General features: G+C 37.6%; 1 protein-coding gene across 1 annotated transcript in view; it reads left to right on the top strand.

Moving 5' to 3' along the window:
• The first annotated feature begins 572 nt into the window (after window positions 1–572).
• The window catches only part of LOC127649053 (protein Wnt-3a-like), a 33,816-nt gene continuing 19,301 nt past the window's right edge, over window positions 573–15,087 (top strand). The window contains exons 1-2 of the mRNA XM_052133947.1: window positions 573–736; window positions 10,363–10,604. Of these exons, the coding sequence (XP_051989907.1) occupies window positions 663–736; window positions 10,363–10,604 (316 nt within the window). The 5' untranslated portion in view covers window positions 573–662. The remainder of the gene's footprint in view (window positions 737–10,362; window positions 10,605–15,087) is intronic.

Here is a 15,087-nt window from a genome sequence, read left to right as displayed (position 1 = left end):
TTAGATAGATAATGTAACATTATACACCATAAAATATAATTAAGCATATTTTAAACCATTTATTATTATTTGTATCATTAGCTATGATTAATAACAAATTAGTCCATGTTCTCAACAGAGCGAAAGAAGCAAAACTGCTAGAAACACTAACACAAGGCAAGCAAGCAATTCACACTTTTTCATTTTTGCATATGAGGGGCTTCAAACAGGAGGGTGAAATCCTGACAGGTTGTTATAGCTACCCAATCCACAGGGTTCCCCCCACCCACCCTTAAACAACCTTATATATATATATATATATATATATATATATATATATATATATATATATATATATATATATATATATATATATATATAACACTCAAAGCCAATTACTATTAAATCGCTGCCCTGAGCATGCACCTCATACCAGTTCAGGCTGACTGACTGAGTGACTGTATCATCAGAATTTCCCCCGTGGCAAAAGCCTCTGATTGGGTCCGAACGCAAAGCTGCTTTCAACTTTAATATGTGCCTCATGAACGCGCACAGGAGTCTGCAGTAGGATTATCGGAGAGAATTCTCGCTCATCATCAACTCGTGTTTTCTGTTAACAAACGCGTGTATGAGTGTGTGCGTGAGTGCGTGTGCGGGTCTGTTTAAGACAAACTTTTTCAAGGATGATATTTCTTGGATATTTCCTCTTTCTTTTTTGTGGGCTCGCGCGTGTCATGGCAAGCTACCCGATATGGTGGTAAGTTTTATGACTTTTTTAACCTTTCTCTGTGAAATACATTGAGTCTCGAAAACGTTCATGATAAGCTTTCAACTTGACAATGATTTGGGACAATTTTCGGGAAATGTCTATGACGTCAGCTGTCAACAATACTGATAAGATGATCGGCTTTAAGGTTTGAGGCAGAATTGATCATCATAAGGGTCCAAATGGAGCTTGACAATAACAATAATATCTATCTATCTATCTGTCTATCTATCTGTCTGTCTGTCTGTCTGTCTGTCTGTCTGTCTTGCACCTGTTATTATTTTGTGAGCACCTTTAAATTAAATTACAGTATAAACCTTTATCAAGACAAGCCTTTGATTACTGTAAAAATGGCAATTTATTATTTGAAACATATTTATAATTTATTTGCAACCATTTAAAAATCTTAAAATATAAAAAAAGAAAGAAAAGAAAAAAAGAAATATAAATAAGAAATAGCTGCGTAATAATAATAATTCTCCAAATGGTTCAAATGTCATCCTTTTGTCGTTGATATATTTTGTGACAAGGTGGGTGTCAGACTCCTCCAGTAAAGCAGACCATACCAGTTTATCTTAAATAAGTAAATATAATAAATCAATACATTTGTCATCGATCATCATTGATGTTGTTAGATGTTTAATTTTAGTTTGTCAGAGTTAAACTTTCGGAATATGTTTAAATTGTATATTCAACTATTGTATTTTCATAAACATTATTGTATATTGAACACATGATTTTAATTATTTTAGTTTAAGTGAAACTTTTGATAAAAAAATATTGAATAATAAATCAATAGAATAGGTAGCTGAGGAAGATAGAAAAGTATTTTACATATAGGCTATCTAACTGATTGTTTAGTATATTGTGATGAATTGTATTATTATTTAAGGACAAAACAAAAACAAATACATTTGCATTTCTTCTATAACTATAACTTAAGGATTGTGCAAAATCTCACAACAGCTCATTGCAGATCTGACACACGGCAAACTTTCAAGCAGTTTTCAAGAACTTCACCAATGCATGGTTTCAGAGAAGCGTGACAATAAAGCAGAGGTTTCTCAATGGTTGTAAAAGCTGTAATTGAGTAGGTCATTATTCACAGGCCAGTCAACTCTTTTTAGTTAACTGTTGTCTGTCTGACCCTCTTGAGACTTTAAAAGCCGAGCTTTCCTTCTCATTTACAAGGCCAGTTGAGTTAAAACTGAGAAAAGCATCCAGAAATGTTTATTTATTGTGGGTAGGCAATGCAGGGGTGCGCTGGACACAAGTGCTGCACTAACCATCATATAAACTAACAATTAAGACAAACCTATCAAACTATTGAGGTGTAAATACCATTAATAAATACAGCTCCTGTCAAGCTGATTGTTCATTCCCTCTGAAGCTGCTTGTTTTTCAACAATTAATTAAAGATAGCTTCATGGTCAAATCTGAGCATTTCAAAAAGTATTCAAAAGTGTCTTTTTTGACTTGGACAAACCTATGCTGTTTTTTATTATTTATTTTGGAATATTTTTTGCTATGAGAATATCTTATCTTGTTTAAGACAAAAAAACTAATTCTGACTTCATTTAATTGTGGCTGGTCAAATTTTTACAGTGTTACCTACAGTATTGCTCAGTTCGTAGAATATGGCTCAAGCAACACCGATATCATAGCTTTGATTAATGTAAATGTAAAACATTCTGATATATTAATATAGCAATTTACTTGCTAGATTTAATTGTTAGGTATATTTATTTCCAAGCAAGAAGTGCCATAAGAAAATTTTGGTTCCCCTCACAGAAACGACATACATCAAAACATATTTACATCACTAGGCAATTTAACTCACAAGGGTGGCTTGCAGTTCTCCAGTTGAGAGAGTTATGTGATGTGATATGATCAACTCCAGCCATGCTAGAGCTGTGACAACTATGCCTATAACTTAAGGCTGGTAATAACTTTGCTCAGAACTGCTTGAAAGCAAGCCATTTTGCTATAACCAATCACTCTTTGACAGCATTTGTTATTTCATGGTGTAATTTTTTATATATATATATATATATCCCCTGGACAACAGCTTACCCACAACCCAATTTAGCCTTTTGCTGGTGTGGCAAGGCAGTGGTGGAAGAGGTTATTGATAAGGATGGGACTCATTCAAAATGTAATGATTTTGGTTTCCGAAGCCACTTTATGATTCCGGTTCCTTAATAATTCCATTACACATTATTGTAGTACTTTAAGAAGAGGCAACCTTCGCAATGTGAACAATTTTGGTTTGGAATTTAACATTTTTGATTTTGATTCTATTTAAGGATTCTGGTTCCTTACCAATTCCATCACAGATTCATTTAATACTTGAAGGAGAGCCAACCTTCGCAATGTGAACAATTTTTGGTTTGGAATTTAACGATTATGGTTACAATTTTACTAAATGACTTTGGTTCCTTAACAGTTCTGTTACGGAATCTTTTAGTACTTGAAGTGGGGCCTACCTTCAGAAAGTGAACAATTTTGTTTTGGAATTTAATGATTTTGATTTTATTTAATGATTATGGTTCCTTAGCAATTCCGTCACACATTCTTTTAGTACTTGAAGAAGAGCCCAGCTTCGTAAAGTGAGCAATTTTTGGTTTGGAATTTAACGATTATGGTTCCGATTCTATTGAATGATTCTGGTTTCTTAAAAATTCCATTATGGACTCTTTTAGTACTTGAAGAACAATCCACCTTATGAATGTGAGCAAATTTTGGTTTGGAATTTAACGATTTTGGTTTCTGAGACCATTTAATGATTCTGATTCTTTACAATTTTATTAGAGATTATTTTAGTACTTGAAGAAGACCCCTCATTTGAAATGTGTCTCTTTACTTACAGGTGTTTAAAATATAAACAACCATTCAATAACACTGACTGAAGTTTCACAACCCCTTAGTACAGACTGTCACGGTAACAGTTCTTGTTTGACATTACGAAAGTAATGACTTGTGGTACAGTGAGTAAGTCAAGATTCACTCAGACTGATTCAGTGAGTGAGTGAATCATTAGACTGATTGAAACCAATAACTCATGACTTTGAGACATTTTAACCAATTATTAAAAATAACTGAAATATATAGATGCTTACAACCAGTGAGGACAACACAATAGAAAGACAATCGACTCAGACGGCAAGCTCACAACACATTATTTATTTATAAAATATAATTTCTTTCACCATGGCACTTTAGATTCAGTAGCGGTGTTGGAGACAATGTAGTTAAGCGTGGTGTTCCATCTATAAAAAAAAATGGAACCAGTTCTGAATAAGTACATGTTCTCGGTTCCCAAGCGAAGTTTTTGGCATGGTGCAGGTATGGAGAGCTGAGACAGTTACATGGCTTCCTGGATCTCTGCATGACATGAGTGCCTGACTGCACCCTACAACCCCCCCAACTCCACCTTTAAAGATAAATACCTGGAGGTGAAATCTTGCCGCACATTCCTTCTTTCAAACACTTCTCTCTTGATGTCAAAGTCGACTCTGTGGCCCCGGGGCCTACAAGTAAAGTGGTAATTCAGAGGTGCACTTGCTTGGGCTTGCTGAAATATGCATTAAAACCTAGACTGGATACACTTCAGATGAAAAGTGAGCAAATATATGTAAGACTCCAAAGCAAACGGAATGCTCATTTCTGCCCCTTTGTCTTTTAATTACCCCGCTTTAAGAGATTTAGGTTAAGCAAAGATGGTAATGTTCTATAATGTTGAGGATGGATGTCAATTGGCCATTTGTTTGGTTGGGTATTTACAAAAATATGACAACTTGGCATAATTGCAGAGTTCATAGATGAGGAATGCTATGAGTTCCACAGGCCTAATGCAAATGAGGAAAACATCATAAAAGCTTGTGTTTACTTTAATTGGTTCAACAGACAAAGGTCAACATGTCTAAGAAAAATTCCAGTTTTTCCAATGTCAACACATTTTAGTGATACAGTAACCAGAGATAACTTGTTTGACCCCATGTATTTATCAATATTCACACTTTTCTACTTCGGTTATCGTTTTCTTAATATCAGGTCTACCAGGGCTGGACTGTGGCATACTCATTTTCCCGGTGGGCCGACGCACTTTTGGGCCGATCAAGGGCGTAATGGCCATCGGGAGAACCGAGCGGGCCGGTGGTCCGAATGGGCCGCGATAAGCAACAATAAGCCGGCGCTTTTGCAGAACGGACCACAAAACGGCACCGCAATATGCAGAAAAGGACAGCGAACATGCTCACCCCACAACTGGGACAATTTCTCTTCCCAGTCCAGCCTTGAGGTCCACCGAAATATGACAAAATCTAATTACAAAACTAAATCTAGTTAAAAAACACTCCAATATATTATAACTGACTTTATTTGTAAACAATAATGTTCATTGTTATGATTATTATTAATATTATTTTATTATGTTATTGAAGTTAGGGCACTGTTAAACTATTGTAAAATATAATATGCACATTATGTTTTTATGGTTATAGTTCAATTTAGTTATTGTTTCATGAAGCAAAATAAAACAGTAATTAAATTATTTTAGGTTCTGCATTACAGTAATTAATGTACAACATTAAAAAAAATTGCAGTGCTCAGTATCAGTTAATCTCAAGCAGAAACATCAGCGCAGTGATTTCTGTTTGTTCAGGAGTTGCATGAACATATAGTGCAACCGGCACATTTTAGATACTTCCGGAATTCAGCTGTGTTGTGTTTTGAGGGCCTGGTTTCTCTGTTCTTTCTGAATGATCATCTCAATTTCATGAGTTACTCCTGATGAGAGGAACAGACACACGCCCAAGACAGCTGAGCGCGAGGACTGTCACTGATCCACCTGTTCACCTCACTCAGCGCTGGTGACGTCTAAAATTTATCAGCTTCTGGCAGAGCATAATACCAAAGTATGAGGTGGTGATTCTAGCTGTCAGCAGAGCCTATTAATTATCACTTTAGTTTTGACTGCAGTCCACCTGAGGGCTGTCCACGCTTGATGAAATCTTCACCCACAAACCGTTTGTCTGTAAAAACTGTGAAACGGAGTGTACTGGCTCTAGAATTTGATTGGATGAGCCAACGATGAAAACTGTTATAAAACAGACAATGCACACACCTGTGAACACCAAATCTATTTCCACATTAATGTAATCAGCTTCTACACACACTGAGCATTTTATATGACCACTACGGTCCTAATAATGTGCCCAACCTAGTCTTCTACTGTTGTAGCCCATCTGCCTCAAGGTTCGACCTGTTGTGCATTCTGAGATGCTATTCTGCTCACTACAATTGTACAGAATGGTTATCTGAGTTACCATAGCCATTCTGTCAGCTCCAACCAGTCTGGCCATTCTCCGTTGACTTCTCTCATCAACAAGGTTTTTCCATCTGCAGAACTGCTGCTTACTGGGGTTTTTTTGTTTTTGGCACCATTATGAATAAATCCTAGAGACTGTTGTGTGTGAAAATCCCAGGAGATCAACAGATACAGAAATACTCAAACCACCCCGTCTGGCACCAACTATCATGCCACGGTCCAAATCACTGAGATCACATCTTTCCCCATTCTGATGGTTGATGTGAACATTAACTGAAGCTCCTGACCCATTTTTGCATGATTTTATGCATTGCACTGCTGCCTCACTATTGGCTGATTAGATAATCATATGAATAAGTAGGTGTACAGGTGTTCCTAATAAAGTGATCAGTGAGTGTAGCTAGGATAGTGAACTATATTACTTGTTAATATATTAAATCAGTGTGACAAACTGCCCCTCGTGGCTTATTATGAAACCTGTCAAGGACATGCTATTGCCGTTTTTCACCCAAAAATAAACATGCATGCATGCTTCATATTTTACCAATAAAATAAATAAATAATAAATAAAAACTAATTCAATTATTATAATTAAAAAAATATTTTTATTTCTAATTAATTATTGTTTAAGCCTTTTATTTAGTCTATTTTTTTTATTACTTTAGGAAATAATTATATTGAAATTAAGTATTTATACATCATGGTAGTATTTGTTGTATTGTAATATATGCAGATTTAAATAAAAATTAAATCATTGTATTACAATAAATTAAAATTATTTAAAGTATCGGAAAATTCTTTATTACAGTATTGAGAATCTTACGAGAACTAATATTGAGCTCATTTACATGCACAATAATACACTGGTAACTACCAAAAATCCACCTTTTTAAAAAGTCAAAAACATGGTCATAATCATCATAAGATCTTGCATAATAAGAACGGTGTAAGAACACACTCATTGAGATTAATGGGAGTTACAAAAATACTCAAAAGAAAAATGCTCTGATGGGAGGAGGATTCAACATTTTGTTGTATTTGATACCAGATGCAAGATGTTTTGGTGGAATCACTGTGTGTGTGTGTGTGTGGTTGTGTATTGTATGCATGTAAATGAAATGCATGCAAGAGTGCGAGACAGACGGGCTGGGCAGGGAGAACGTAAAGGTCACGTGCCATTGGTTCGCGAGGCTACTCTGCCCCTGAAGTGAAGGACTGACAAAGGCTAAAAAGAGGTCAAATTGTAATAGGAGTTAGTGAACAAATCCTCATAGTTTGGCTACACCCTGCTAGATGGGGTTTGGATCTTCTCTCAGGCCAGTTCCATTCAAGTTTCCTCTTGTTCTAAACTTGCTTAGTCCTTACAGTAAAATCCAGATTCAGATTAAGCTCCTCACAGAGAAAGATGGAAAAATGGCTGACTCATAGGTTAATCATGTCAGTGATCAACTTACTCAAAGCATGCACTCTATAACTTACTGAAGTCAACTGAGACAAGAGTAGTCATAGAACTGTTGGAAGTTGTTAGCTGCTTATCAGTGACTAGCATGTGTACTTTTTTGTCCTACACATAGTCTGTTTAGGAAACGGTACTTTCTTTAAAAGTGGAGAAATTTCCAATGTACAATAACAGCCAATTAAATTTGTATTGGCCAACAAGGTTGATCTGAGGGCGTTTTCACTGTTGGTGAGAAAAAAAAATTCGGAACTCAAGTGCTCACCAGTAAACCGCGCCCGAGTCCGCTTAAAAGGTTACGGATCTTGTGAACTCTAGTATGGCTCACAATTGAGATCAAAACAATCCATCCAAACTCTTGGATATGAACAGTTATTGATAAAATATAATTAGCATCTCTTCATGGTCCTGAAGTTGCTTATTTCTGAATAAATTGTCTTTGGAAAGTAGTTTTCATTCTTCGCATTTCTTGAGATACATCCTTGGCAGAAAAATGTGAGTGGAAAGTTTTGACGGTAAATATGAAGTTACAATTACATCAATAATAGAGTGAAGCTGGCACCTTCTCCTCTTGATATGTTACCTTGTTACAACAGGTACACAGGTAATGCTACTTCACGTTTACCGCCTTTTAGAAAAAAAAACTTTTGAGGGCAGGACAAGGGCTGGAACCGAAATCGGATTCGGACCAAGCAATCAAATCAAGTCTGAAAACAGCCTAAGGCATCATCCATTTCCTTAACAGACAGAGATCCATAGCTTCCCCAACATAACAATGGATGAGAGGAAGTGTTGTGGAATGCATCAGGCAGAGGAACTGGTTGGTGGCAGATCAGCTGATGAGGGAGTGTCGTAGTCTTTGTCATTGAGAAAGCCCTTCAGGTCTAATGACTGCTGGCCAGGGGTCAGCAAGGAGCCCTCTTGTTGTGATTAGTAATCAGCCTACAACACAGGTCAACACTCACACAGCTAATTGAGACTGCTGATACCTTTGCAGACACTTCTGTGCAGAAGTTGAAATGCTATAGTTGAAAATAAAATAAACACAGCAGATATATCAAGTATTCTGAAAGACATTTTATTTGCAGTACCAATAAATATAAAAAAGTACAAATCTTTCTATGCAGATAAAATGTGATGATAAAGTTTGTTTGAGTGATATTATGGTTTTATTTTAGATATCTTGTTTTATTTGTTGCATAATTCACAGAAGTTTTATGTTCCATTTGTTGGGCGGGCTTTGTTCGCTGAATTATAAATATAGTATGTTAATTGTATATATGTTTTAAACTTTTAAATTAAAAAGAATGTTTAAATTAAAAAGAACAAAAAACGTTTAGCATCATTAGAGACAACTTTTGTATCCTACTTTTTCCAAGATACATTTTTATACTTGAAATCATGTTCTAAAATAAAATCTTGTTTTCAATTTATTATAGTTAGGGTAGAGTTATAGTACTTTGTTTGTTGGCCAGTATATAACTTTTAACATTTGTTGAATTTATTTTTCCCAAATACAGTATGTACATATTTTCCATATGTTTCATTATTGTAGAGACTGCAATGATGCACATCCAAGTTTATAAGTCAACCAGTTTAGAATATTACTTTTGAATTTGTTAAAGGTAATAATATAGCCTCATGTAGTCAGTTTCTTTACCCACTGTTTCATATTTAAAACATTTCCTTGCACTGTTTCTTTCTTCACTACTGATAAAAATGCAAATTATTAACAGACTGTATGTTATAACTGGCATTGACAACATAAAAGCCTGGAAATATGGAAGCCAAACAACAATAGTAACAACAGTTTACAAACTTTCCACAACTTAGCAATGGAAACTCCGAATAGTAAGTGCAGAGCGTGTCAGCACATGTCGCATCTGAGCCTTGTGTCATCAAAGAATGGTCGAGTTCAAACTACCGTAAGTCAAGCATGCTCTGATGCTCAGCCAGAACCGAGTGCACTGTCATTACATGAAGCCACAGACCTATTTCACTTTTGGACAGTTTAAGGATGTCGGTGGCCCTTAATGACAAGGTGCCTGTCCCGCACTGTGAACCCTTGATCAGTATACTACTCCCGTCTTACCTGGGTCTTTCATGTTTGTTTACCACTTAGCAACATGTGTTATGGCTTTATTCAAACCCCTCCCACAAGGCAAAAGATTGCCTACACAGGTTCGAACAACAAACAAAAGCACAATAATTCCTCCCGGTGTAGATTTGAAATGATGTAGTACAAATGATGCCAAATGTCAGATTGATCTCCTAATTTTGGGACCTGGAGTCCATCCATTAAAGAGTAATCACATTACACCTTGATCCCATAATTGTTCAAATTATACTATTCTGCCTATTTCAGCAATCTTTGCAGATGTAACACCTGCTCTAATGCTATAAACATGAGCAGGTCATGAAGCAGGGTCTGTGTTTTGAGCTAATCTGGTTAAACCAGCATTGCAGGTCAACAGCATATGTTGTGTTCTCAATGCTGGTGCCCCCGACAGGCTTCTTAACTAGCTTAACGTTGTCAGCCAGCTTCACCAAAAAGGCCATTCTCGTTGACAATGACCATCACCACCAGCTAGATCAGCACCATCTAATTTGATCTAAAACTGATTTAAGCTGGTCTCTTCAACAGGGATGTATTGCATTCAATCCTTTGTTGGGCTCTATTATACTAATTTGTGGCTGCTACACTTATTGTCATGGACTTGCCTGGTAGTCAATCCGACCTCCAGATTCGAAAATATATTTCAAGTGGCAAAAGTGTTTAATATATTAAGGATAAGACCAGACAATTGCTCACCTATGTGTCGTCCCTGGCAGGTCTCTAGCTGTGGGCCACCAGTACTCTTCTCTGGGTTCCCAGCCCATCCTGTGCAGCTCCATCCCTGGCCTGGTGCCAAAACAGCTCCGCTTCTGCCGCAACTATGTGGAAATTATGCCCAGCGTGGCAGAGGGTGTCAAGATCGGCATTCAAGAGTGCCAGCACCAATTCCGCGGCCGCAGATGGAACTGCACCACGATCAATGATAGCCTGGCCATCTTCGGACCAGTGCTGGACAAAGGTAGGTCTGCGATGAGAGGGGAAATGGGAAATAATGGGAATAAACACAACAGTGCTCAACCATATTTTTCCCATTCATTTCTTCCATAGGGATTTCATAAAATCCTTCATAAAAGAGTTCTAAGTCATGAACCATACCATTCAGCTCTGAGCTGAATCACCACAATTACAAACTTTGAATTGAAGCAAAAGAGTATTTGAAAATCGGACAAAAAAACAAAGGTAGACTGTATACTTAACATCTTTTATAAGGGCAAGAACTATAATCCCATGAAGCATTGCAAATGACGTAATTGAATTAAAAATTATGGAAAAATATAAAACTATTGATTTAAAGTTGTTGAATATAAGTATAGAAACAATATATTCTAATTTTATTGCAAAATATTCAGAAATTTACATCTGTATAAGTAGCTTGAGAGTATAGGGAATCCAACTCGATTGTGCCAACCACAGTGCATCATTGTAGTAGGCAGTCACTGCAGAGCTCTTTTGGTGTGCTTTGTTGGCTGTGATTCTTTGGTTGGTGGATTTTTCTCTTAAGGATCATGTGTAGTGTAGTTCTTCAGAAGAAATTCCACTATTAAACACAATAAAAAATAAATAAATTTGAAATAACGTGGACTGATGGCTTTAACAGAAGCATGTAACATTGATTAAGAAAGAGCTCACAGTAGGTCTGTTTTAAAAGGTTTATAGTTTATTGTCAAAATTGTATTCTGCATAAGGAAATTAAAATATGAAAATGCATTCCGGAACCCAACTGTAGCACTCTATTCAAGAGAGTCAGAGAAATATAGAGTAGGACAATGGTCAACAAAATTTCATTATTGAGCGAGAACACCAAAAATCCATCTTCCAAACCATGTTTTTGCCTTATTCAGTGCCTGATTCACTGTGGTAAGCCTATAATAACCATATTTTATAGCTGTGGGGACAGATTTCCCAAGAATGTGTCAACTTCCGTCATTTGTCCATGTGTGTTTATGCCATGATCAAAAATAAAGAAAAGAAGGTCCAACTAAGCGCATGTATGGTGCGGTAGGAAGCGTGGGAGTAGCTTGAAGCTGAAAACTTGTAGCAACAACCAGTGAGCAACACTGACCGTGGATCATTCAAAAAGGCAATCCTGTGGGGAATCATCCATTGTAAAAATAAAGAAAACTTGAACTGAGAAGAGTCTGCAAGCAAAAAAGGAATGCAACAGAGCATGTAATAAAACGTGAATCAACACTGGCTTGGCTTTCAGAGGTGGCGACAACTCAAGGATTAGGATTTAAAACCGACCAAGACATGGCTTTATTCTAGCTCAACAGGCAAGATATTATCGGACAGATAGGTAGCCAGGAAGCTCTCTAACATTAGTGCGGTAGCCACTCGAAAAAGGACAATGGAAAATGTTTTACTTTGTGGGACCGCAAGCTAGCTACATATTCATCTATCTAATTAGCCAACTAGCGACCATTTCCAGCTAAACAGGTTATCTCTTGAGCTAGGTATTTTGCTTCACTATGTAGCAAAAGTTTTATGATCAGTGTGATAATCTGCATTTGTTTTTTGTAGTTATCGCAATGGGTACACAAGTACACCTCAAACCATCAGATTCATCTGCTGTCCAAAAGAGCAGAGCTGAAGCCCAACACACGTAATTAGCAAAACATTTTCCTCCACAAGTAACATGCAGTTTTATGCTTCGTTCGCTAGAGGGCCAAAAGTTACATAGCGTAGTTTTAAAAACTTGTGAATTTCAAAAAGGCACAGTTTTTGCATTTCAGAAAAGTAGAATAGGAGTGTCACCTCCCTTTATCCAACCCACAGTTAAAGCTCCTTAAAACCCATATTTCACTCATTGCCTCTTTGTATTCTTTGGCTATGTAACATTATGGCTTCGTAATTATAACAAAACTCCCTGTTTGCACACAGCTCTGATTAGTGAGCTTACTCTGTTGTTTTGTGCACATTATTTATTTGCCCCTCTCAAATCCCACTCTCAATGGGCATAAGTTATGTGCACTGGACTATGACAGGTTGTACAGATGTAGTGATGCACGTGTGTAAAGTAGGTGGGACATGTTTTGTTTGTTTCTGGCAAAGGGAATCCCCACATTTCTCACTGTGTTTTTGACAGTAAAGCTAATGCATATTATATTTACCAACACTGATGTCTCTTAAAGGCCCACACAGACTTTGTGTAAAAGACATACTTCATGCACTCAAATGGATTACATCACCAGCCTATGTTATGAATGCGTTGTTTGGGTTTTTAATCAGCTAGCATTCTTTTTGAAAGCACAAGTCTGTGCACAAGACAGTGCAGTTTAGGGTTATGTTGATTTAACAACATGAAACAGTTTCTGAATGAATTGTTCCTTAATTACACACCAAACTTGATTGTTTCATTACAGAAATGTAAAATTTGCTAAGGCAAGCATCACTATCACTATTGCTCACATTAACCATCATTCTTCTGAATGAATGTTAAATAATCCATCCTTACCGACAATGCCAGGAATGTTAGATCCAGTCTCCCACTAGACCTCTCTCTCCTTCAGAAGATATCCAAAAATCTGAGTTTTGTTTGATATCAAAAACCCAGTCAATATCATTAGCTTGTTAACTCTTAGCCCACGAGTTAGGCAGAGTCAGCAAAGAAATGTAGCAGAAGGCAGGAGATGAAGTGATGGTAAAAATAAGAAGAGATTTTTGAATAATCTGATTATTTGTCTTTCTCAATGCTCAGTCCGGCTTTGTCTCACCAACACAAGTTCAACTAGTGTTATAAAACCAAGCAAAGACAAATCAAATCCCTGTCACTCAACCATATACACAAGTGCAACAGTGTGTGGAAGTCTTGGGTGCCGTTCCGAACAACATAGCAGCATGACAATTACAATAAACATCTGATTTACACATAACACAGTTTACACATCTGTTACACAACACAATATACACCTAATAATATACAATATACAGTATACACAACATAAGAAGACTGTATACAATAAAAGATGTAACCCTATGTAATCATTGGAAATAAATATGAAGTGTTGTGTTGACATTCAGCTGTCGGCTGATAGTCAGTTGCCAGTGTGTTATTAAGAGAAGTATAACATTTGAGTCCAGTCTGAGGCTAATAAAGTGCAGAGCTGATATAATGTATCGTGATCGATCAAGAGTTCAAAAGTCTGATTGCTTGGCGGAGAATTCTGATTGCTTGGGGGACAATGGTCAATAACTGCTTCACAACATCGACTGTGGGGTAGAAGACCTTGAAATGGAGACAACTCTTTATCTCTAACTTGTGAAGACAATACGTATTAAACAGAAATAATAATGCATTGCAAGAGCAAGAAATTATATAAAAAGAAAACTAATAAGTAAAAATGTAGATAGAAAATTAACAGAAAGAAATAAGTAAATATATAGTTTAAGTAATATGAAATAATTAGCCTAGAGAAACAAATGAAGTTGTCACACACACAAGATGAGATAGTCACAATGTCGGGTAAAACTGCTTTATTGGCAGAATGGCAAAAGTACAAAGGGGCAAATCCAGAGAAGCGTAGTAAGGGGAAGCGTAAGGTCGAAGCCGGGAGATCAGAATATACAAAGACAAACAAGAGAGTAGATTAAACAGGGGAAAGCTAGCGAAACACTAGAGCTGGCAAAGCGAAGGGGTAAACTAAACAATAACCAACAACTGTGGGGAGAAAGGGCAGGGTATAAATAGAGGAATTGAACAGTGCAGGTGAAACTAATATTCCGGTGATTGGGAGCGAGTGTGAGAGCTAGAGGGGGCGGAGTGAACTTGGGGATTAGAGTTCGTTACAGTACTTCCCCCTCTGCTGCGGACGGCCGCGCTCAGTTACGAGAAGCGCGACCTCTGGGAAGTGGTGCGGGACAATCGGGATGCTTGCGATGGTAATCAAGCTTGAGAGCTTGGTCCAAGACATCCCTCGACTGTACCCACGACTGTTCCTCAGGTCCGTAGCCCTCCCAGTCTACCAGGTACTGCAACTGACCACCCCGACGTCTGGAGTCTAACAAGGCCCGAACAGTATATGCGGGCTGACCTCCGACATCGAGTAGTGGAGGGGGTGTCTGGGATGCAGTGGGCGGGAACATGGGGCTGTAAAACACGGGCTTAAGGAGGGAGACATGAAACACAGGACAGATTTTGTAGCGGGGTGGCAAAAGTAATTTATAAGTGACAGGGTTAATTCTCTGCACAATCTTAAAAGGGCCGATGTACTTAGGGCTCAGCTTCTTGGACGGGAGATGAAGACGGATGTCTCGGGTCGATAACCACACTCTGGCCTGGATGGAATATAGGAGTGGGTCGGCGTCGGTGGTCTGCCTTGGACTTCTGGTTTGACTAGAGCGTTGTAGACGGTCATGGGTGGCTCACCAGACCTGGGTGCACTTCCGGGCCCAGGTATCCACCGCCGGAACATCACTGGGATTAGCCTCCCAAGGAAAAATCG

This window comes from Xyrauchen texanus, chromosome 9, assembly GCF_025860055.1.
Source record: "Xyrauchen texanus isolate HMW12.3.18 chromosome 9, RBS_HiC_50CHRs, whole genome shotgun sequence".
NCBI classification, from domain to species: Eukaryota; Metazoa; Chordata; class Actinopteri; order Cypriniformes; family Catostomidae; genus Xyrauchen; species Xyrauchen texanus.
Note: the sequence above shows the minus strand (reverse complement) of the source record. Positions and strands in the feature narration are given on the sequence as shown.